Genomic DNA, 22,579 nt, shown 5'->3' on the forward strand with positions numbered 1-22,579 from the left:
CGTCACATTGGGATGGGTGTAAGACCTTTGAGACTCTCACTGCCATTGTGAGGATCCTCTGAAGTGACAAAGAAGGGATAAATCACCTTGTGACGCACAAGCTCTCATATAACCATAGCAGAGATAGTGTAAATGTTATCTGGTGAGGCAAGCGTGATATTACAGTAGTCTCTGATGAGGGCAGGTTAAGGCACAAGCGGGAAGTGGCGTGTAACCCACAGCTGATAGCAGGGCAGTTCTGGTCAATGCCTGTTTCCTGTTCTAAACAGACACCAGATGATCATGAGGCAGAGACAGGGATTAAGTCGAAGGAAGCAAGAAAGTATATTTTCAACTGTTTGGATGATATGGCACAGGTAAGAGAATTGGTGAGTAACCAGCAGCACTGTCTCATGCTCTGGGGCAATGCTGACAAAGGGGAACTACATGATCTCTCTGTATATCCTGTTCCTATGACAGCTTCTGAAAAATACCAGGATTATGCCTACCAAATCAGCTCATTCTGCATTGCTTTGTAGGAGAGCTGCGCATGAGGGCATGTGGGCTTGATGTGCTGTAGAAAAACATCCTTGGAAAATGGCAAAGTCACATCTCTGGGTGTTGAAATCCTGTGTTTTCTCTTGCCTCTTTAGTGCTCCTCTGTGTGACCACTGGCAAGTCAGTTCTCTGTGTTTAGTATTTCCATTTGTAAAACAGTGACATTGGAAATAATCACCATGATGCAGAAGAGTGTGCTGTCTGTAAAACATGGCTGGGTGGGGGAACAGGGAGTACTAATTCACTGTGTCAATTCCATATGGTTGTGAAAGTTAATTCCAGCATAACCACCCCTGTGAGTGGAGTCTGTGCTAACAAACAAACTAGTACACAAAATTGTCACAACACCAGCACACAAGGCTAGCACAAAGCTGGAGTTTGTGCTAGCAAAGTCTAGATACTGTAGCATTCACAAGCTAACATGCAAAAATGGAGGACCGAGATCACGGGAGACTCTATAAATGGATAAAATAACATACCATTGTGTTTTTTTCTGGCACCTGATCCATGAATAGGATGTTTCTGATAAACCTACTGACAATTTTTATTTATTTTATACATTTTTTTGCTTACAGGACACATTGTTAAGGATCTGGTAGCACAGTCCTTTGTATGATAAATACACTGATTATCAGAGCTTGCCTGCTACCACATGGAAGCTGTTCATCTTCACTGGAGGGTGACTAAGTGTTTCATTAGCCACTGACCCAAGCGAGCTGAGCACTTAACAGACTGTCTAGAGATCTGACACGCACAAGCCAGATGACTAGCCACCGCAGTCTGCTGTGTGACTTCAACAGCTACCCCTTCAGACAGCGGGGCTTGCAGGGCATGTGCTCCAGCAAGGAGTAAACACAGTTCGATGGAGACCTGACCATCTGCTCTTTCCCTGTAGCCCTCACCCTTGTCCTCTCTCCTCTAGGTGAACATGACAACAGATTTGGAAGGAAGTGATATGTTGGTGGAAAAGGCGGACCGGCGGGAGTTTATAGATCTGTTAAAGAAGATGTTGACGATAGATGCAGATAAGAGAATAACACCCATTGAAACTCTGAACCACCCCTTTGTCACCATGACGCACTTGCTCGATTTCCCGCACAGCACACAGTATGTAGCTTTTTTTTCCCTTGGGCTTTGAATTGAGGGGTGAAGAGGAGAGCTGACTGTGGTGGAGAACAAATGTACCCGAGGGGCATTATTAAGATGCGTAACCCCTAGGTTTTAGTCTTTTTGTGGTTGAAAAAGAGGATTGCCACCTCTTAAGGTTGTGAGAATTGTGTTGTAGGTGCTTGGCATTTAAAACACTGCAGAGAGTGCTACATTCATTATGTAAATATTCAATAATTACATATGTTTGCATTAAAATGCAGCAGAAATTATGCAATTAGTGCTGAAAGTATCAGTATATCTCAAAGTAATATAGTCTTGATTGTTACTGCAGTAATCAACCTTATCTGCAGTGGGGAGCCAACCCTTTCTCCCAGAACCTTCCCATCTTTCAGGGGTCAATTTGGGGCTGTTTGTTTTTCGAAGCAAGAGCTTTTTCTACAGCAGGCTGGTTTACAGGCACAGGCAACAGGACAAGGAGCTCAGTTCTCAGCTTTGTTGTTGCCTGCCTATGTAGCATTAAATGCCGTGCTCTAACCTCAGCTAACACATTTGAGTGGAACAGAGAAGGGCTCCACCACCCAATGGAGATGTGATGAACTGTCAGGCCTGACTCCCCCTTCTCCTAAGGCTGTGTCACTGAGCACAGCAGCTAAAGCTCAGGAAACCTGCACCCAGCATATTGCTTTCTTTTCCCCTGGGCACTTCATGTAAGGTCAAGCTTCTCAGGAGTAAGTGAAGCCAAATGCGTAGTGCGAGCTTCCCAAAGCCTTCAGAACACCTACCTTTGAATATTCTGCTCTACAGCACTTAGCAGTTCAAGGTGCTTTTGCAGGCTGTCCCTTCACCTCATCAGGCAACAGTTACTGGCACAGCACTGTAGTTCAGTGGATGCCATGTCTATGGGTATTTAAAGACTGTGAGGAGCTCAAGTATGAAAATAAAGGGGACTCCTCAAAAAGCCATAGAGTATGTTTGTGTGGGTGCTGCAGAGCAACAGGTTGCTCTGTCACCTCTCCTGCCTGCATGTGTGCTCTTACCTGCGGTATTTCTAGTTCATTTAAGGTACTGTTCCCTCTGTGAAGGAGCTATAGCTGTCTTTTTGTTAATACTTAGCACAAGATAAGAGCAGCTGCTTACCGTAAGGTGGTGGGTACACAATCTATGTAGACCTATACTTACCCTGCACAGACACCTTTGAGCATTGTTATCTATGCATAGATAGTAAGTGATAAATGTAATGAAAACAAGATGGGAGGTTGTTGTGCTAAACAGAGAGAAAGTAAGTTTTATATAAAAACATTCATAAATTTAAAAAAATGACAGTATGTTCTAACAATGTTAGTATCACATGCAAAAATCTCTTAATTTGCCCCAGTCCTTCTTACTGTGCAAGAGCTGATGTGTAAGATAGGAGAGATTTGTGGCATAGTGCATTGCCATCACAAATCTTTCCGCTAGTGGAACAGACCATAATCGCATCCTCATTTTTGAAGTGCTCACTTGTGGCTGCTCAGGCAAAGCCCCAGAAAGGCTGAAAATATCACTGGGGCCAACAGCAATGAGAATTTCACCCGAGTAAAAAATTCAGCTTCAGGTCTGTGAATACTAAATGCTGCAGCAGCCGGGTGCATAACCCTGAACAGCCCCTCCATGTTGGAAGCAGTGATTGGTAAAGAGAGCAACAAGCTGTAGCCAGCATGGCAAGCTGATGGAAATTTTGTCTGTGATTGCCTGTGGTTTTGAGAATAGAAGCTTCAAAGCCTCAAGAGATGCAGGAGTTGTAATCTCTCCTGAAAGTAAATCAGGCAGGAAAGAATGTGAGAATATATGGAAGGTGCAGCTTCTGGAAGGAATCTCTGCTGTGGCATGCTTGAGAGGGGCTGTTTTGCTTAATTAAGCAAAACAAGCAAACAGCAACAGAAGTTTAGCTCCCCATTTCACGTATTAAACTGCCTGGCTGTTATGTTGTTGAGTACTTCTCAGCCTTTCTGTCAAATTTGCTCTGGCTCTGGCTTCTGGTTTTTCCCCTTTTTTTCAAGTAAAGACAGAGAACACAGTATTACTTTAATAGAGATTATACCTTGTTACATAAAACTGTTTGGTAACACACAGTATATACAGAACATACACTCTTTCCAGTGCTTTTGGCTTTATTGGACAGAGGATTATAGTCTTTAGTTGACTGGGAAAATGCAACCCTATAGTCTTCTATGTTTATGTAAGTGTTAGATTTTGCTAAGTGTTCTAGGACTTAAGAGGTATTTCACAGTTTTTTAAATGAATGAGCAGCTATGCAGTGTCCTGAGCCTGTCTTGTCTGCAGGTCTTTATGCCACAGATCCACTTATCAAGCTGTTACCAGTTAGAGAAGAAAGGTGACCGCATGAGTAAGATTTAAGACAGGGATAAAAAGATTTAGATCCTCTTTCTGACCAATAGGGATCATATAAGCTTCTTCCTTTTGAAGAGACATTTTATTTCCTAAAAATTATGTGAGGATGTGTTTATCTCCCCTACTTTTTAACAGATTGTTAGAAAATAAATTATGCATACAGCTGATTTTTTTACAGCTACAGCTGATTTTCACTGCTTCGTTTTCTGTTTTCTGAGTTGGAATAATGGAAATAAATGCATTTCTGCTTTTGAGGTCTCATTTGTAAGAACAATTATTATGGACGAATTATGGAAAACCTTTATTGGTTTTTACACCTTGGAAAAAATGAGATTTTATGAAAAACACACTTTTGCACAAGATTGCTATGTTGTTATCTCTTAAACCTTTGTATGTTTCTGATCCCAATTATAAAAATGAAATACCAGCAGTTCCATGTACCAGACACCTAGAGTGCTCTAGCAATTCAGAGAGTATTTCATCTCTTTTACTGGGGATACAAAATATTACACTTCTCAAAATTTCCATTGCTATATCAGTAACATTTAAAGGAAAGTCTGTGTAGAGGAAGAAGCTGTAATCTTTCCCCCCAGAGATGCAATTCTCAGACTGAGATAACCTCAGAACCTGATTCCCTCAGGACATTGATGAATCTGATTTGGCATAACCTTTTGTGATATGAATCGTCCCATTGACTGCAGGAGGACAGCTAATGTGCTTTAAGATAAGCATCTAAGGAAGTGTTTAGGCAGACAGGGGCAATGTTTTATCCACTTGGCTGGACTCAGCTCTCAGTGAACTTTTTAAAAGGAACAAGTAAGATTTTTCAGGGGTCTCAGTGACCAAGAGCAGTAAAATTCTTCCTTGCAAAAGGCTTTTAAAACTACCCTTAGGCTTGCACTGAGGCAGAAAGCATGAGGCTCAATCATAAGAAAGAAACAGTATCTTTCTTGCTCTCAGTCTCTTTCAGTCTTTTAAAATAGCTGCTTTGTATTTCTTGCCCTGCCACCTAAAGAGCAACCAATTTGCTTGCTTGCTTTGTCTTACACTGCAGTGCTTGGACCCATGGGGGCCCCCAGGAGTGCCAGAGCAGCCACTGTCATCTTGACACCCATTTAGCTCTCTTCAGTACAGGGTTAGTCTGACTTTCACTGGTTAAGAGAGATGGGCATAAAATAGAGGAGGTTTTTAAGAGCCTAGAAAATGCCAAGCCTGATATGGAGACCTAATGCAGGGCACTGTGAGGAACTGTTAACCTGTGTTGGTTGGTCAGTTGATTTTCTCTCTCCTCCTTATACAGTGTCAAGTCCTGCTTCCAGAACATGGAGATCTGCAAGCGGCGGGTAAATATGTATGACACAGTGAACCAGAGCAAGACACCATTCATCACCCATGTAGCCCCAAGTACATCGACCAACTTGACCATGACTTTTAACAACCAGCTGAACACAGTCCACAACCAGGTAAGGGCATCAATCAGAAGCAGCCAGTGCTTGAAACATTTAGGTCAGTGAGGTCTAGAAGACAAAAAAGCAAAGTAGCATCCCATTTAACCTGCCAGCAAAAATACGATACTCTTTAACTCTCCTTCTGCTCTTCCTCATTCTGGGGCATACTCTTCTGCTCTTCCTCATTCTCTTTTCTTCAGGCAAGCAGTAATCTTGTGACAGTTTGTGCAGTGGTGAAATGTTGCCCTCATGTTTATGTTGTTGTTGGGGGTGATAAATCCTGCTTACTTGGGAAGTTGCTATGGGGAAAAGCTCCTTAGTCCCTTAATGCAGCAGGCAGGACTGCACTCCCTGGGTCACATCAGTGATCTTAACAGCACTTCTTCAAATTGGCATTGAAGTAAAAAGAGTTTAAATCCTTCTGTGACAGACACAGTACTGTAACCAGTCAAGAGGAAAGAAGAGTTTAGTGGTAATGTGTATTCTTCTCTCTCATTGGTTTTACTCCACATGCCACAGTTGACATGGGAACCCTGTGCAAATACCCCCACTCCAAACACATTGCACTCCACATTGGTGGGCTCTGGCTTTGTAGTCATGCTTTGGACTCTTGTATTAGTTTTAGGTGCCCCAGTATTGGGGGGTGCTGGGTTGACAGATTTTATGTGACTAGCAGGCTAAGTTGTTTACTGTGGTGCTGTATTACAACAGGGAAAGGAAACTCTCCAGGGACCAGGAACAGCAGTATAGGAGACTGAAGCTCAAGAAATAGCTACTGTCTTTTAAGCATTTTGGGAACAGGCTGCTCAAGATTCATTCCAGAGATTGCAGGTGGCATTGCAGAAATAGTGATGGAAAGCAAAGGAGCTAAAAGAGTCTGTATAGATATACAGGGTGTTCCTGTGTCACTCAGAAAACCAGACTTCATTACTCAGTTCTCAATGCATGTAATCACAGAAATTTTTTTTGGAGGAATTCATTAAGAAGATGCACACAGAGATAGATCATGGCTTGGTGTGATAAGGTATTAGTTACAAACACTGGTTCCCTTTCTTGGCTGTGTCTGAGATGCTGACTAAAGAAATGCATGCTACATGCTTCCCTAGGCCCCAGCTGCAGGGCAGAGGCACTATTTCTACCACAGTTGCTAGCAGGAAATGCAGACTTCCTTTCGTTTCCTTGCTGCTCACTTGATGCTGAGATCAGTTGTTGGCTGAGGAGGTCCATGGTAATCTTAATTCTCATAAGGGGTGTGTGTTGTGAGCAGAACTGGTATCTCCAGTGTTCCTAGAAGAAGCGGTAGAAACACTTCCAGGAAGGGTGTTGTAATTTGAACAAGCTCTAAACCTTTCACCATTCTGTTCAACATACAACTCATCTTGGCTCGCTGGTGCTCCCTATCTTTGCAAAGCATATCTGAGGATTGCCTCCTTCCAGTTAGGACTCCTGAGATGAGGAGTGTGCGAGCTGTTGTGGTTGCTGCTCAGTGTGTTACACAGGGGAACAGACTGCACTTCCAGAGGGGGAAGGAGGAGGAAGAAGAAATGTTTCACCATCGCACCCCTTGTGGCTATGGTTGTGGCTGTGGCAGTGCAGCATGGTCACCCTTCTCAGGCCCAGTGGCAACCAGATCAGTGTGAAATGCTTGGCCTGCTGCATTCTGCAGCCCTGATCAAAGCCTCATCCTGGGTTCATATATTCACCATGAGAAAGTGTTATCTGACCAACCTCCAGCAGTGATGCTGGTCCATTTGCATGGAGGGGAAAGGTGGGCTTTGGTCAGGTAGAGCTTAGCTGCCTAGACATGAATGCTAAGGACATATTTTTATAGCGCAGTGCCAGAGCTGTTTAGGGGTTGTTTGTCTGCAACTGTTACAGACTAAGTCCTCATGAAAAACAAGTCACCCTCAGATTTCTAGATGTTTTGATGAATCCTGGGCTGATTTTTGTGGCTTTGCAACATCCCCTGCTGGAGTTTCTGCTCTGAGATTTTAAAGTCATGAACTTTGAAAGTAGTATTATTACCTCCTGTTGTGCCTTCTGATTCTGTCAAATTCAAAACATAAGGGCATGTGCCATCTTAGATACAAGGTAGAGGAAACGCTGGAATGAGTCTCTCCTCTCAGGACAAGGCTTCACGTGGCATGGAGGTTCTGAGTTTCTCTTACCTAAGAAATGTGAGCTGCTTCTGGAGCTATGTGCATGATGAGTGAACAATGTGATCTGGGGACAGTACCATTTTCTGAACCCATCTTCATCGTGCCGGAAATCAGAGCCAGTCGAGTGATAAATGGAACTACAGTTGTGCTTTGGAGAACGTGCTGTCTTTGAGCAGTTAACAGCAGTGCCATGTGGCTGGAGATCCCATTGCATGGTGCAGCTGCGGTCATTGAGGCAGACTCTGTTCCTTCTCCTGTCGCTACCCTTACCTCTGTGCTCCTCAGTGTCCGGTTCTACCCCTTCTTTGGTTTTGTTTGGTTTGCTGTTTTTTATTTTAGTCTGTTTTGTTTGGTTGTTTTGTTGTTTGTTTGTTTTTTTTACTTGCACTATTTTACTTTTTTATTTTATCTTTGGATTTTGCTTCTTCTGGCGTACCCATCTCCCTCATTTTTGTTTGTTTTTGTTTTAATTCCCGTCATTCCTTTAGACCACCAACCTGGCTCCCACCTCCTCCAGTGCCACTATTTCCTTAGCCAACCCCGAGGTCTCCATACTAAATTACCAATCTGCACTCTACCAGCCCTCAGCGGCATCCATGGCTGCGGTGGCCCAGCGGAGCATGCCCCTGCAGACAGGAACAGCGCAGATCTGTGCCCGGCCCGACCCCTTACAGCAAGCTCTCATCGTCTGCCCGCCAGGCTTCCAAGGTAGGTAACAGCCTCACCAGGTCTTGGCTAGTCACTGCTCCCTCCCCACTGCAGTGTTTCGTCTAGCTCGTGTTGGAAGCAAGCTTCCTTTGTGCAGGGCATACAGTAGAAGTGCTGGCCTAGTAAATCAGAGCAACGAGGTTATTGCAGATGGGAATGTTTGCAACAGTGGAGGGTCTTGCAGGCACCTTCATCATGAGTTGGAGGTCTAAAGGAGGTCTCAGCATCATGAGGGTGGTCTAAAACAATAGGGCAGGCTCTGAGATGGAGCTGGGGAAGAGCATGGGATATTTGTCATCCTTTGCCCTGAGCAGAGTTTGAGGCTGTTCTGCCTCACTTTGGCAAACTTGAAAACTCTTCCCTACAACGATAGATCAGTATATAAATAATGGGTTCATCACTTCTCGGTGATGTAGTTGTTAAAAGGAGGACTCAGGAGGTTAATTCAGCAGGGAGTGTGGTGCTGGTGGAGTTGAGGGTTTGCCCTCATAACAGATGCTCATGACCATTTAGCAGTACTGTTCCTTTAGCACCATCCCTGCTTCAGATAGCTCTGCCTGTGTATACTGGTAGCAGGCACCACAGTGTCAGACAGCTTGGGTGAAGATGAGATGTAGCCACTTGTCTTTCTCTTGACTCTACATGCTGTATCAATTTGGAAAAACTAGCTAGGTATCTGTAGGAACTGGTCTAAATAGACCTCGGTTCAGCTGGTGCAACTTCTGCTCTTCATTTCTACAAGCCTGTCTGTGGAGCAGTCTCTAGGCACTTGTTAAATGTTCTGCAGGATTATCAAAGCTCTTTTGAACTAGTGGAGTTCAGCTAGACCTCTTCTACATAGTTAAAATGCATCTCAAGGGTTTGACTTCAGAAATGTATTGCTAGAATATGTAAGCTAACATCTTCCACTCGCTGTCTTGAGAAAGTTCTAAAGCAGAGGAGGTAGCAGAGGCCCTACCACATACTAAGGTGGTGTGCAGGGGGAAGTTTTCTCCAGCATAGTTAGGCTAATGTGTGTGTGGCTGAGTCAGCAGTAATTGGAGTTTGGGCTGTGCTCGATTACATGGTCAAATCAGAGCCTTTTAAATAAGAGCCCTGAGAAGCTGTGCAAGAGAAAATCACCTGTCCCCTTCAAGGCTGAGGGATCACGTAGTTCTGGATTCCCATCCTGCTTTGTTCAAAAGAGAACATTTCTGTGTAGCAGTGGGTTTTGGCTGGCAAGGACCATTTTCTGTTGTCAAACCAGAGAATGTGGGAAAAGAGAAGTCATTCCTTCCCCTCTCTTCCTTTTCTCCCTGCAGACACCGTATTGAGATGTCTCCCACTTATTTGAGATACCCTAAAAATGTGAACTCAGTTAATCCCTTAACAGCTTTGAAAATGTCTCTTCCTCCCCCGTATACATGTATCATATTTATGAACACTTAATGGATAACTTTGGGTGGGGGTAAAATATGTGGGACTCTCAGAGCCTAATTTTTCAGAGGGACTAAACGCTGCAATTGAAGTTGGCATCAGAGAGTGCCTTTAGGCACCTCTGAAAAGCAGACTCATGTTCCTAGTAATTTTGTTGATGGCTAATGCTGTACCTCCTGTGCTGGTGGAACAGGGTTACAAGCCTCCCCTTCGAAGCATGCTGGGTATTCAGTTCGGATGGAAAATGCCGTTCCCATTGTCACTCAGGCTCCTGGGGCCCAGCCTCTTCAGATCCAGCCAGGACTCCTCGCACAGGTAAGGAGCTCTGAAGCACCAAGCTTGGCAGGTATTATTTGTGTTGTTCAGCTCTTGGAGGCTGAGGAGAGCAGCTTTGTCTGAGGGCCTTCTGTGGTGCAGGTCGGGGACTTGGGCAGCCATAGAACAGTCTCCGGCTTTCTCCAAAATGTCCAAACCTCAGTTCACTGTTCAGCTCAAAGGCTGTGTCAAGAGTTGCCAAAGTCTCTGGAAAGACCTTCTTTCCCTCTGCTTCTTCATTGGAGTCAGTGGGAGGCCTCAAGGGAAGCTGTGTCAGGCCTCTGCTGAAGAGGAACAGGTAATAACCTTCCTGCATCCCCTTGAACTTGTAGTCTCAGCGGTAGTTTGTAGCCAGCAGCTGCACTGGTGAGTAGCATGCTGCCAGGAGATACCTTTCATACTTTAAGCTTGTACCCTTCTGTTTCATGAGCTGCCCCTCTGCTCTTAAGTTAAGAGGGGGCAGAGCCAGGGGCCCCGCAGACAAGAAGCACTCCTTGTCAGCAGCACTTATTGGCACAATTGTCCAAAATGCACTCACATGTAAAGCATGGTTTCTCCTAGAAAAAAAAATACAAACAAGAATGGGTAGCACCAATTGCATGCATGTTCTCAAGCAGAACTCCAGCTCCTCAAAAAAGAGGAGCAGCTCATTCCCATTCCTCCTTGTGCTGGCTTCAGTGAATCTGCAATTGTATTAAGTTGTGCAGCCTGGAAAAGGTAATTTACAAGTCAAAACTCATGCCTCTGACTCAGGATTGGTTATCTGCCATGCTTTCGTTAATGGCAGTGTGTTCATAGGCCGTCAGGTACCAGCAGACTTCAGGGTTTGTCAGTCTGTGGCACTGCTGGAGTAAGACTGTGGTGCAGTGGCCTTTTTTTGGCAGCTGCCTCTTGTGTTTATCTGGTGAAGACAGATAGAAACACAACTTGCAGGCTGAATGATTTCCATTAGCTAACGTGTCCTACCCCTTCCCAATAACAGTCTTTGTTAGAGGGCTGTCTGAAACATCAGACGTCTCTCTGTTGAAGCATGTTGTAACAACCTACATGGGCTTTCTTGCTTGGTAGGAAAGGAGAATTGTAGGGGAGAGAAAAACAATGTCAAAGCAAGAAGCAGTCTGCAGGCACAGTTGTAAGCACCTATTGCTTGTGCAAGAAGTCAGTGGGTGAAGGAGCTTTGCATTCCCCGCCATTTTGACAGACCTCCTCAGGTGTGCTGTTACATGGGGCTAGAAGAGGTGAGAGTCAGGTCTGAAACATCCCAAAGACAGTAGGATCCTGAAAGATCTCAGGACCTCTGGCTCCCTCTTTCTTCTTGAGGTATTCTTGTTGGGGTCACCACACAATCTGTGGGAGGGATTGTTCAGGAGGAGCTTTGCTACCAGATTCTGTGCTGCCCCTGCTATGTGAATTCCCATTTCATGGGCAGCTCCTCTTGTGATTTCTGCTGATGTTTTATTCACTGTCACTTCCACAATGGAATTGAAGCTGTTTCTGAGAAATGCTCCTCACTTGCATAGATTTTTATTTATTAATAGAACAGAAGTAGTCTGCCTGTTGATGTATCTGCCCGTTTCATGGAGTGAGAAATGCTAGCTGCTGCTCTGATGGCAAGGAGCTCTGATGGATGCCGGTGGCATCTGGTGTCCGTGGGCCTCACTCAGTGCGGGCTGAGCAGCTGGTCTGATAAACAAATCTGTACCCAATTCCAGTTTCCTGAATGGAAAAACACAGCTTCTTTGTAATGCATTGTAGTCACATCTGATCTCCGAGCGGCTGTGTGTCTCTCTCCCAGCAGAGAGCTATTCCTCACGCACAGCTGCTTATCTAATGCTCTTCAGATCGGACCGTGTGACTGCTCCAGCTACTAGAGGGACTGTCCCCAGCGGAAAGCTTAGTGCCTCCCGAGCCCACTTCTTGTTTTCCACCCTACTTATTTGTCCCCCTGATCAGGCATGATGCTGCCGTTTGTGGTCCCAGCGCTGTGTTAGTGCCACCACGCTTTTTCCCCTGTCCAGCACACAGCGCAGGTCACTGTGCTTGCCCACATCAGGATGGCTGTGGCTGGCAAAGCCTTACTGCATCCCAGCACAGCCAGTGTCCAGCTCTCCCTGTGCATTTTAAGACTAGCAGTCCTAGAGGAGGGAGAGAAGTTGGAGGGGTCGCAGGCAGAGGCAGGGATGGATTTTGAGCATCATCTCTGGCAGCTGTGTGTCTGCAGCCTGTAGCATGGAGCTAGACAGAGCAAGCAGTCTTCAAGACAGAGCTAGTGGCTAAAGTAACTCTATAAAAAAAGTTAATTTGTAACTTTTCTGGGTCTGTTTTCATGCTCTCAAGCAAGTGTGGTCCACATACCATATGCAGAGACCAGTGAGAGGAGGCTGATCCTGTCTTTGCTAATAGCTCTCTGCAGCTTCAGATCTCGAAAGAGACAAATCTATACAGTTTCCTGGCAGGCTTCCATGAGGTGTCCCAGAACTGTCCCCTGTCCTTGCATAATGCCCTGAATTCTTGATTTTCTCTTAACTCCTTCCCAGCAACACTTCTTCCCACTGATGTCCTGCCACCGGCTTTCAGAACAAACACGCTTACTCCGTTAGTCGTTCTTGCTTTATGTAGGAAGCACAAGCCTTCGTCACGCTGGGGGAGCTGCCACTTCCTGATGCATGGGCCAGTGCAGCAGCAGCACAATTTCACAGTAATGCAATAACTGAGAACAGGTTGCGGCTGCTGGCACGAACCTCCTGTGTTTAAGCACAGCACACTGTGCTAGTGCATCAGCCTAGACAAGTCTTATCTGCAGATTAAATGATTCAGTGGTCCTTAACCTAATAAGTGAGGAATTTGTGCCTGGACCCTTATGCTGCATCTGAATTTATGCACTGCAGTCATAAAAGGAGCTTAGATTTGTTCGGTTTTCTTTCCTGAAAAGGGAGGAAGCAGTTTTCTCTGCAAGTAAATCCAGGTAGTCCCATGAGACTGACTGCAACAGTAGTTCAGTCTCCTCTTTTAAATCAAAGCTGGGGAAAAAAAGAAAAAGGAGAAAAAAGCTTTTTTCCTCCCTGATCTTTTTGTGTCTTTGCCTCCCCTTCCTATCTGCTCCAAGCAGCACCAGTCCATAGTTATGGGTCCTTAGATGAACAGCTCTCTGTAGCCCTGTGATGGTCCATCCTTTGCAGATTGCAAATGTTGCTGGGAGGCCTCACTGAGCAGTCTTTTCATCTACCTCAGCAACATAGAACATTAGAAGGCAGACAAACTTTGGAGCCAAACTGGGAAAAGCTAGGTTTTTTGGAGGGGGGTGGTGCTTTTTTTGTATGTTTGTTGTTTTTTTTTTTGCTGGGGGATATGAGGGAATCAGGATTCTTGAGAGGATAGAGATGGGGACAAATGCATGCCTGCAAGAAGCCTCCCCTCTAAAATTCAGCCTCCTTAGAGCTATGGGATAACACAACAGGGGCCCAGTATAGTAGTACTGGCTGGGACTAAGGAGAGCCCTGCATTCATCAGCCCAGGCAGTGAGAAGCTGCCGCAGCTGCCTTCAGACAACACATAGGAAAGAAAATTTCCCAAGTCGAAAAAATAGTCATCTGACTCAGGTGTGGAGTCACCAGAGCAGGACCACCTGAATCATGCCTGTGGCAGCGTAGCTGGAGGGATGGTTGCATAGTATAGTGATGGCTTAACTCACAGGGCAGAGATTTCTACCCCTGGAAGGGGGGCACCAGCCCCCTGTTCTCTTTTCTGATCCTTGAAAAGTTAATTCTCATTTTTAGATCCTTTAGGTTCCTTTAGGTCATGTTGGGGTGGGAAGGAAAATTGGCTGTAGGAGGGGGGAAATAACAATGGGACCATGGTGCCCAGTTGATCTGGAGAGTCAAAATTAAAAGGTACTAAAGAGTTTGATGTTTGGATTGAAATGCTGGCCAAATTCAATCCCTCCCATTCCTGGTTTAAAACACAGCTGGTGCTTTGGATGGCAAGGGTATTTCCCACCGCTTCTTTGCACTCTCTATATTGATAAATTTTACTGCTTTTACAGTGACTCCTAGCAGTATTTGTCATCTCTGACTAAAATGTGGTAAGAGCTAGGTAGTATGACCATGATTGTTACTAAGAGCTCCAGCTGAGCATGGGCCACCACTTACACTCAGTGTATGACGCCTCTTGTTAAGAAATTGTTTTCCCTCTATCTGACAGCAAGCATGGCCCAGTGGTACTCAACAGATCCTGCTCCCTCCAGCCTGGCAGCAGCTGACTGGGGTGGCCACCCACACTTCTGTCCAGCATGCCACTGTCATCCCAGAATCCATGGCAGGCACCCAACCACTGACAGACTGGAGGTAAACTGGAGGCGCGTGGAGTCTCCCTGAAGTACCCAGCAGTGCTGGAGGAGGTGGGAGGGATGGGGTCTTGGGAGGCTGCAGAACCAGGGGGAGAAGGGCAGCCCACCTGTCTTAAGAGCTATGAGCAGCTTCCTCATTCCCCATTCTTGGAGTGCTGTGTCCATGCCACTCCATTCAGCCACTTCCATGGGGGAAACGCTCCATCCAGGGGGGGGCTGGGAGCCAAGGAGTCCCCTGGAGAAGGGAGCCTTGGTGAAGGCAATGGGAGCCTGTGAAAGAGGCATGTCAAATGTGTGCGTGTGTCCCCACTTTGCAGGAACAGCCACACTCATGGCAGCCACTACAACCCCATCATGCAGCAGCCCGCGCTGTTAGCCAGCCACGTCACCCTCCCTGCAGCACAGCCCGTCAACGTGGGTGTTGCACATGTCATGCGCCAGCCGCCCACTGCCACCACCTCTGCCAGGAAGAGCAAGCAGCACCAGTCGGCACCCCGGTGAGTGCCGTGGCTCCCAGTCACCACCTGGTGTACCTGGGTGGTTCTGAATGCAGCCCTGCAATGAAGCAGTGCTGATGAGGGGGATGTTTGCTGACATCTGTGAGGCAAAATAGTGTGTTCCATGGCCCACAAATGATTAGACAGCACTTTGTGACTTTGGGCTCTTTGCTGCTTCACTTCCATATATACCCAGGTCAGGAGAGAGGAGGGGGTAAGAGGCAGTCAGGCACATTCAATACCCAGTGAGCATCATTTTGTGGAGGAGTTAGTGGCTGGAAGGGGATGCAAGATGGGACACCGAGGACTTGTTCATATGTCTCATTATGCAGCTGAGATTACTCAAGGCCTTGCAGTCACCGTAATTAAAGAAGTAATTATATTCTCAGGTCAGCATGGCTCAATGCCTAGTCACCACATGTTTTCTTCCCACATCATCTTGAAGAAGCACTTCCTGAGGTGCAGTGTCTCCATTTCCACAGGGTGGTGCATCTTCAGGAACATGCGCTCACGTGTGCATGTGAGATCTGCCCTTTCAAAAACAATGGGATGATGACCTATCTTTTGAGCTTGATGCCATGCAGTGTGGTGGACTGGGGTGGCTCTAGGCCATCTTCCAGAGCTCTAGCTCCTAACATAGATGGTTGGCACCTATGTTCAGCAGTGCTCTTCAGCAACAAATACCGGCACTGGCCTTTTTAGAATCACGGCAGCATAAATCAGGGAGCATTTTTTAAGCATATCTCATACAGGGACAGTCTTTAGACACCTAAATCTACCAACTCTCATAGGAGACTGGGTTTTTGGTTAATACTGTATTATGTGGCACAGCTCACAAATGGTAGGATGATTGCAGTGCCCACCACAGCACTGTAATCTCGGCCAGAGGACAAGGCTGTTTAAGATGTATGTGTAGTTGTTCTGGGGAAAGTCCTCTGGGCTCTGAAATTGTCACATTTCTTTAAAAAGTTCAAAACAGTGCAAAGGAGGAACCAAAATGGGTCACCCCTTGTGCACTGGCAGAAACAGAGGAGCTTGTGATTTTACTGGAGGACTGGAGTGGAGCCAGAGGAGGTCTGAGTTCACAACCAATTTGACTCTAGTTAAGAGGCCACTATTTAAATCCTTCCCATTTATCTGCTCCCAAATGTTGCATTTACTTTGGGTGGGCTCCAGCTGTTTTAGTCCATTCCTGGTGTAGAGAGGCAGCTACATCCACAGCAAGGCAGCAAAAGAGAGTGCCTGTTGCAACCAGTGTGCCTGCGCAGGGCTTCCCCTCTCCCTTCCCTCTTCAGGGGGAGGGCAGCAGCATCCAGGAGGAATTGGACACTTTCAGAGCAAAGGGTTTCTACACCTTCATTAATAGTGATGCTTTTGCAGCCAAATGAGGAGCATGCTCCTTTGGAGAGTAGGGTACTCCATGCTGCTCATTGGTATTCAAAAAACACTGCAAATGCTACCGTGCAGCTATTTGTTATGCAAAAGAGCCTGTGTAAGTTGGTATAGTGTGATAGGACCAGAGTGACTTCCTTTTGATGGATGTCACCTATTCCTTTTGTTAGCTTTCAGGCTGAGCTGAACGTGCAGCCCAGGCTTCAGCCCCGCTGTAGAACAAAACCAGAACTTAGGGGCTTTTTGCATTTTTGAGTCTGCGAATATTCTGTAATAAGCAGAAAAAAGAAATATAAGGAAGAAAGAAAATGTGGGAAATTAGTGAAAAGGGCTTTAGTAAGTGTGCTTTGGTAAATATCCCATCTGCAGACCTGTGCTGCACTGTTTGGTGGACAGGTTCTGTGTTCAGATCCCTGATCTAATGGGCCCTTTCCAGCTATAACACAGGGAAGCAGAAGTAGGAAGGCTGGGAAATAAAACAGGGCTTGAGAATGTTTTTCTCTTGCATAATAAAAAGATTGTTCTTTTCTTGCTGATTTATATATGCTGTATCTGCTGCCTCAGGTGGGAATGAAATGAAACTGAGTATATGTCCTCCCATCTACATGTACCCATCCGTGGGACTCCTCTACCCGAGAGGATGAAGCATTGAGCAGGAAATCTTTATTGAAAAGATTCTTAAACAGAAAATTAAATTTTCAACTGAGAAAAGCAGTTTTCCTTATAAATGGCTGATGTTTTCCACAGCAAATTCTAATTTTACCTTTAGTTTTTTTCTGGCTGAAAAGTATCTGATCATGATGCATCCATGCAGGATACAGGAGAAAGGGATTATTAGAAAGGGAAAGGCATACTGAGCCTGCCCGTGTTTTGTATGTCTGTGCTGTGTGACCGACCTCTACCTTGCAGTGCAGACTCCTGGGAGGCAGTGTTTCTCATTTGGAAATTTCCAGGGAAAACAAAATAGAATTTTTTACTAAAACGAACTACTTTTCAGCCAATTATATGAATAAGTCATGCATATGCAATTATATGCAAAAGTCTGTCCTTTAAAGAGGACTATGTTAGTTCTGCAGTTTTCCTAGATTCCATACATTGGTGCCACTGAATCAGACCCCACGAATCAAAAGCCATGGCAACGAGCAACTTTGGCAAACTGAGTTTTAACTAACAACCTTTCCCATTTCCAGAAATGCATCCACCTATGAAGTTTCATCCTCTCAGTCCATCAGCTCACCTCAGCGTTCAAAACGAGTGAAGGAGAACACACCTCCCCGCTGTGCCATGGTGCACAACAGCCCTGCCTGCAGCACCTCTGTCACGTGCGGCTGGAGCGATGTGGCCAGCAGCACCACGCGGGAGCGGCAGCGACAGACGATAATCATTCCTGACACCCCTAGCCCTGCCGTGAGTGTCATCACTATCAGCAGCGACACAGATGAAGAGGAGGAGCAGAAGCATGCACCTACCAGGTGAGCAGCAGATCTCTGCTCTTCTCTGTGTGCAGGAGAGAGAGGCAGAAGCAATGATGTCCTGGAGCATCCCAGGAGAGTGTCCCTGGAGCTACAGTAGGGTCTCGGCACCTAGGTCATCTTTCATTCAAGAGGAGGTGTGTTGGAGGGGCTAAAATACTAGCTGAGGACTCCGCAGACTTAGGTGATGTTCTCTACCATGCTGTATATTTGCTGTGTGACCTTGGGAAGTGTAGTAATTTCTCTGTGCCATAACTTCTCCTCTCTAAGAGGAAATAATAGTTCTCCTTGTCTCACAGGACTGTTGAAAGGAGACTTTAAAGATCCTATGGTGATTAGCATCTTTAAGTCAGAAAGCTGTTTAAAACAAAGACAAAAAGAAGGGCTTGGAAGGAAGGTAGCTTAAAATTACCTTTTCTCTTTTTGAGTGATCCAGGCATCTATAAATGCTATTAAATGACACCTTCTATGTGTGCTCTTTACCCTAAAAAGGTCCTGAGAAATAATTAGTGGCTGTGTCAGAAGGCTGCTCAGGTATGATTGTGCTGCCAAAACATCCTTCAGCTATTGTAAAAAGTGGCAGAAACTGGTTGTGTTTTGACTGACTCTGCAGAGAGGTGTAGATGAGGCTATAAAGACCATGGTGGCTGAGTTTTCTCCTCAGAGAATTAACTCACCCAAGTGAACAGAGCAGCCCAGAACCGCTGCCACTGCTGATCATCTGCTGTGGATGAGAGAGGACCTAATTTTCCAGGACTGTTTTTTCAGCACCTTTCATCACATGCGAGCACTCTTGGTTTCCCATCTGATGCCAGTCACAAGACATCACTCTGCTTCATAACTTGTGGAGAAGTAGCCTTGCAAACAGCTGAATAATTAGACTATCTTTATGTTGGTATCTGAGCTAGGACTTTTTTTAACCTTATCCCTCCAGTACTGTTGAGAGAGAATTGTGTTTATTTATTTAGGATGTGCTCCATGGCAGATTTTCCTTTAATCACTGCAAATATCCATCTGTATCTCTGCATCTCTGCACTGTGGTGATAAATGGAGCACTGCAAATGTGCACAGAACAAATGAGATTCATTTGGCCTCAAAAAGCTAAAAATCTGTAAAGAAGAGACATAATTCAGGCATCCAGGGCTGCAGTTTTGACCTGCCTCCTGACAGCCACCACTGGTTCCCAGTCCCCTTTTTCCTACCAGAGAACTCCACTGGGCAGCAAGAGCTCAGTGCCTCTCAAGTTCAGGCTTGCCATGAATCCAGTGTTTGTTGTGGAGAATTGATCACAGTATGGAGTAACATATTTCAGTTTTAAACCCCCCCAAACCATACCATAGTCCTTAAGTTTTGTAGTGAGAAAAAAAGCATGTTTACAGAAAGAGTTGAATGAAGGTCAGTGTGGAAGTCAGGTGGACTATAAATGAGGAGCCCCCACTTCCAGGGCTCTTAAAGGAAGGGCAAGATGAAAGAGATGCTGAAAATTAAGGTGAGGTGGGGCAGCATGAAGAGGGCAGGTGTCTCAAGGGTCACAGTTGCTATTTGCAGGCACGTTTACCTATGGTGCTGATCCCAGGCTTTGGGAAATCATGTGCAAATACTTATGCTTACTGTCTGGATACCATCTTGGGTTCAGAGCAGGGTGGAGGGAAGAGCTGGGATCCTGCCGTCACTTCAGCTAATGTTTGTCTCCTCTGCTTTGCTACCATCTGACCAGTTTCTTCACTCGGCACCTCTCCAAGGAGTCAGACAGAACAAAGTTCTGGAAAGCGTCTGGAAATCAAGTTGGGAGTTTGGGGTATTTAAATACTCAGGCAAGGTCTGCCAAGGGGTTAGGAAAGTAGTCCCAGGAGCCAGACTTACATAAATGAACTGGCTTTGATATGACTAAAGCATATACAGGACATGTTCCTGCCTGGGATCAGATCCCTGGCTACTTTTTGTATCCATATGGCAAATCTATACGGAGTGCCAGGGTGCCAGCATTCCTTGAAGGCCAAAGCTTAAGAGCTAGATTTAATTTCTGAGCCATGTAGAGACATTTTGCATGGACACAGGCTGTTGTTGGGCACCTTTTGGAATTCCAGAGTGAGTTAAATTGCCTGTGCAGATGTAACCAGGCAGAGAATTGGAGGCAGAGACACAGATAGAAAATGGCATGTCCAGAATGAGAATTTTTGGTTAAAGTCTCCGGAAGAATGAAATCAACTTGTTCAATGCCTTTTGACCTGGGCAGATAGAAGACCGGATTCTCAGCTGGACCAAGAGTGCAGCTTCCAGTCAAGGAAGCTGTCTCAGCATTTAATGCCAATGAACTTTGCCTGGCCAAAGTCAAGGTCGTTCTTATTGAAAGTGTGTTACATTTAGGAAATCACCTCCAAGTTTTCTTACTCACCTATTTTTTTTGCTCCCAGAAAAATGGGAGTGACAGTGAAGTATGTGCTTTAGTGTAACCAGTGCCCAGAGGTTCAGGATCTGAGTCAAAAACAAAACTGTGCAAAGAATTCATTGTCTTGCCCATGTTTATGCAAATACTGCTCTATTGGGCAATAGCTGTGGTGGGGGGTGAAAAATAAGGAACAGCTTGAAATGTGCTATTAGTCACATTCTAACCATATTAGTTTTTTCTAGATTAGACTACAAAATCATACAGCACTTGATTAGATCAAAGTTAATTGACTGATCCCATCCTATTGATAGCAGTGGTATCTTTGCATTAGTTTCATTGGCATTCGATCAGCTCCTGAATTTGCTACAGCATTTCCCTCTTTTATTTCATGTGGCGTTAGAAATTTCTCTTTGACCCATGAGACTAAAAGTGTTTATTTTATTGATTGCTCAGCACAGAGAGATTAGAGTTACCTGTGGTTGTGAGAAGTAGCAGATCCTTCAACGATGTAAGATTTCATAAGTCTCAGTTTAAGAAGGACTGGTAATGCTGATAAAATATGATACTGCTAATGCAGTAAAGGAGACCTACAGCTTGGATTTACTACAACAGAAAAGCTTCTCTGTAATACCAGAGCAGCAGAGAGAGCTTTTGTTGTACAGGGGATGCAAATTTTTTATTGGCAAAAGAAAAATCTGAATAATTTGGTGTGATATGGGCAGAATTTTCCTCTTGCTGTTGAAGAGCTCAGTTGTTCAAGTGGGATGCTTAATGAAATACCAGCTGAGCAAGCAGGCAGGCCAGCACATTGCTCGTTCTTTCTTCTTGAAACCATCTGAAAATGTCAGGCTCCTGTTGGTAAAGGTGCTGGGGAGGTGGCACAAGGTGGGCTCTGAAGGACTCGCTCGGTACAGCCTTGTCAAAGGGGGCCATCTACTGGGCCCCAGCTCCAGCCTGGGGCAAAATCACCGAGGAGGGACCTCAGGTACAGCTTGGCAGGGACTGTCCTCAGAGAAACGGTCAGAGATTTTCAGGAGGCAGATTCCTGATTGAAAAAGTCAGTTTGTCAGAACCCAAGGGTATACTTTGCAGGCTACACTGAGATTTTTCTGGCAATATCCCAAAGACAGTGAAATGTGGGGAGGCTTCAAAGCTGCAAAAGTTTTGACTTCTATATAACGGGGAGAAAGTGTTAGGAGATTAAATAATTAAGGGGAAGACTGCTCTTTTCTGATTTAATGAAGAGATTTGCTTTTTTCTGTCAAAATGTAAGCAAGTACTAGGAAAAAAAAATGCTCAAAATAAGAAAGGAACATTTTTATGGAATGAAACTGGTTTTGCCTGGGTTTTGATGCCCACAAAGTTTTCATGAGATATTTTGTCCTATAGAACACTAGAAAAAAAAAATGTATGTAAAAAGCATTATATGAACAGGAAACAATTTTTTTCACCCTGTTTATTTATCACCTTTGAATTTCTAGACTCTCAGTTCAGCAGTCTTTACAAAGAAACTTTATAGGCCAAAGAGACATTTACTGCAGTGCTGTAAGATAATACCCTGACTGTTATTTATTCTGGAAAGGAGAATTTAGGTCTAACCATTACCAGTAAAGCACTGAAGAGTAACAACAGAGAGTAGACTTGATACTTTTCATATAAATCTATTCCTTTTAAGTTTCTTTACTTGCTCTTGCAAGAAAGTCGAGCAGACAGACTGACAGCGCAACTGCAGCCACAGTAATTGGACCACATATTCAGCAAGTGGTTTAAATGTAAATCCTCCCTTAAATATTTCTGAAGCTTAGAAGTGGAGAAAAATAAAGCAGCAACTTGAACACAAAGCAGAGAGGCACAAGTGCACCCTGGAATTGAGGCTTGGAGCTAGGGAGGAGAGCACATGTGGTCCTGCAGGAGGAATGCAGAAGGATGGTGCAGTGAGGGATATTTCCATGACCTGCCAAGGGGCACATCACAGAGCATCCAGGAGGAAGGGGTGGAAGGAAAGGCAGTGGAGGTGGCTATTGTGACATCCCTAGATGACTTCCTATCCAAGCAATGAGTGCAGCAGCAAAGGAAAACGTTACTTCCTTTCTTGAAGCAATACAGTGATGGCCTTCAGGTGGGTGGGTTTGTGGATGCTTCCACCCCAAAGAGGCAGGAGGGATCCTCACTTCCCCACTGACTGCTCTGGTATCTTAAATAACACCTTTCCAGCTTTATTTTCTATGGGATCCTTACAGCAATCACTGTCTTCCTGGGCAAGAAAGACTGACCACAGCTCTTGTGCCAACGTACAGAGTAACTGCATCACTGGCCATCTTAACTGGCACAAAATTCTTGCAGAGTTTGGGGTTTTTCCCCTTTCTCTTACAATTAAACGATACAGTGTATATTGTATAT

At 45.1% G+C, this 22,579-nt stretch overlaps 1 protein-coding gene across 4 annotated transcripts in view; it reads left to right on the forward strand.

Annotated features, from left to right (window-relative positions):
• HIPK2 (homeodomain interacting protein kinase 2) overlaps nucleotides 1-22,579 on the forward strand; it is a 128,962-nt gene that overhangs the window by 97,050 nt on the left and 9,333 nt on the right. For 3 of the 4 annotated variants that reach the window (XM_057420674.1, XM_057420675.1, XM_057420673.1), the window contains exons 5-12: nucleotides 270-356; nucleotides 1,460-1,644; nucleotides 5,339-5,501; nucleotides 8,134-8,353; nucleotides 9,963-10,084; nucleotides 14,285-14,427; nucleotides 14,747-14,926; nucleotides 17,509-17,790. In XM_057420674.1, the coding sequence (XP_057276657.1) occupies nucleotides 270-356; nucleotides 1,460-1,644; nucleotides 5,339-5,501; nucleotides 8,134-8,353; nucleotides 9,963-10,084; nucleotides 14,285-14,427; nucleotides 14,747-14,926; nucleotides 17,509-17,790 (1,382 nt within the window). The remainder of the gene's footprint in view (nucleotides 1-269; nucleotides 357-1,459; nucleotides 1,645-5,338; nucleotides 5,502-8,133; nucleotides 8,354-9,962; nucleotides 10,085-14,284; nucleotides 14,428-14,746; nucleotides 14,927-17,508; nucleotides 17,791-22,579) is intronic. The other variant, XM_057420676.1, reaches the window with a different exon arrangement.

The sequence above is a fragment of the Pezoporus wallicus genome, unplaced genomic scaffold, assembly GCF_028554395.1.
Source record: "Pezoporus wallicus isolate ANWC-B61680 ecotype Strahan unplaced genomic scaffold, APGP_CSIRO_Pwel_v1 contig_2871, whole genome shotgun sequence".
Classification (NCBI taxonomy): Eukaryota; Metazoa; Chordata; class Aves; order Psittaciformes; family Psittacidae; genus Pezoporus; species Pezoporus wallicus.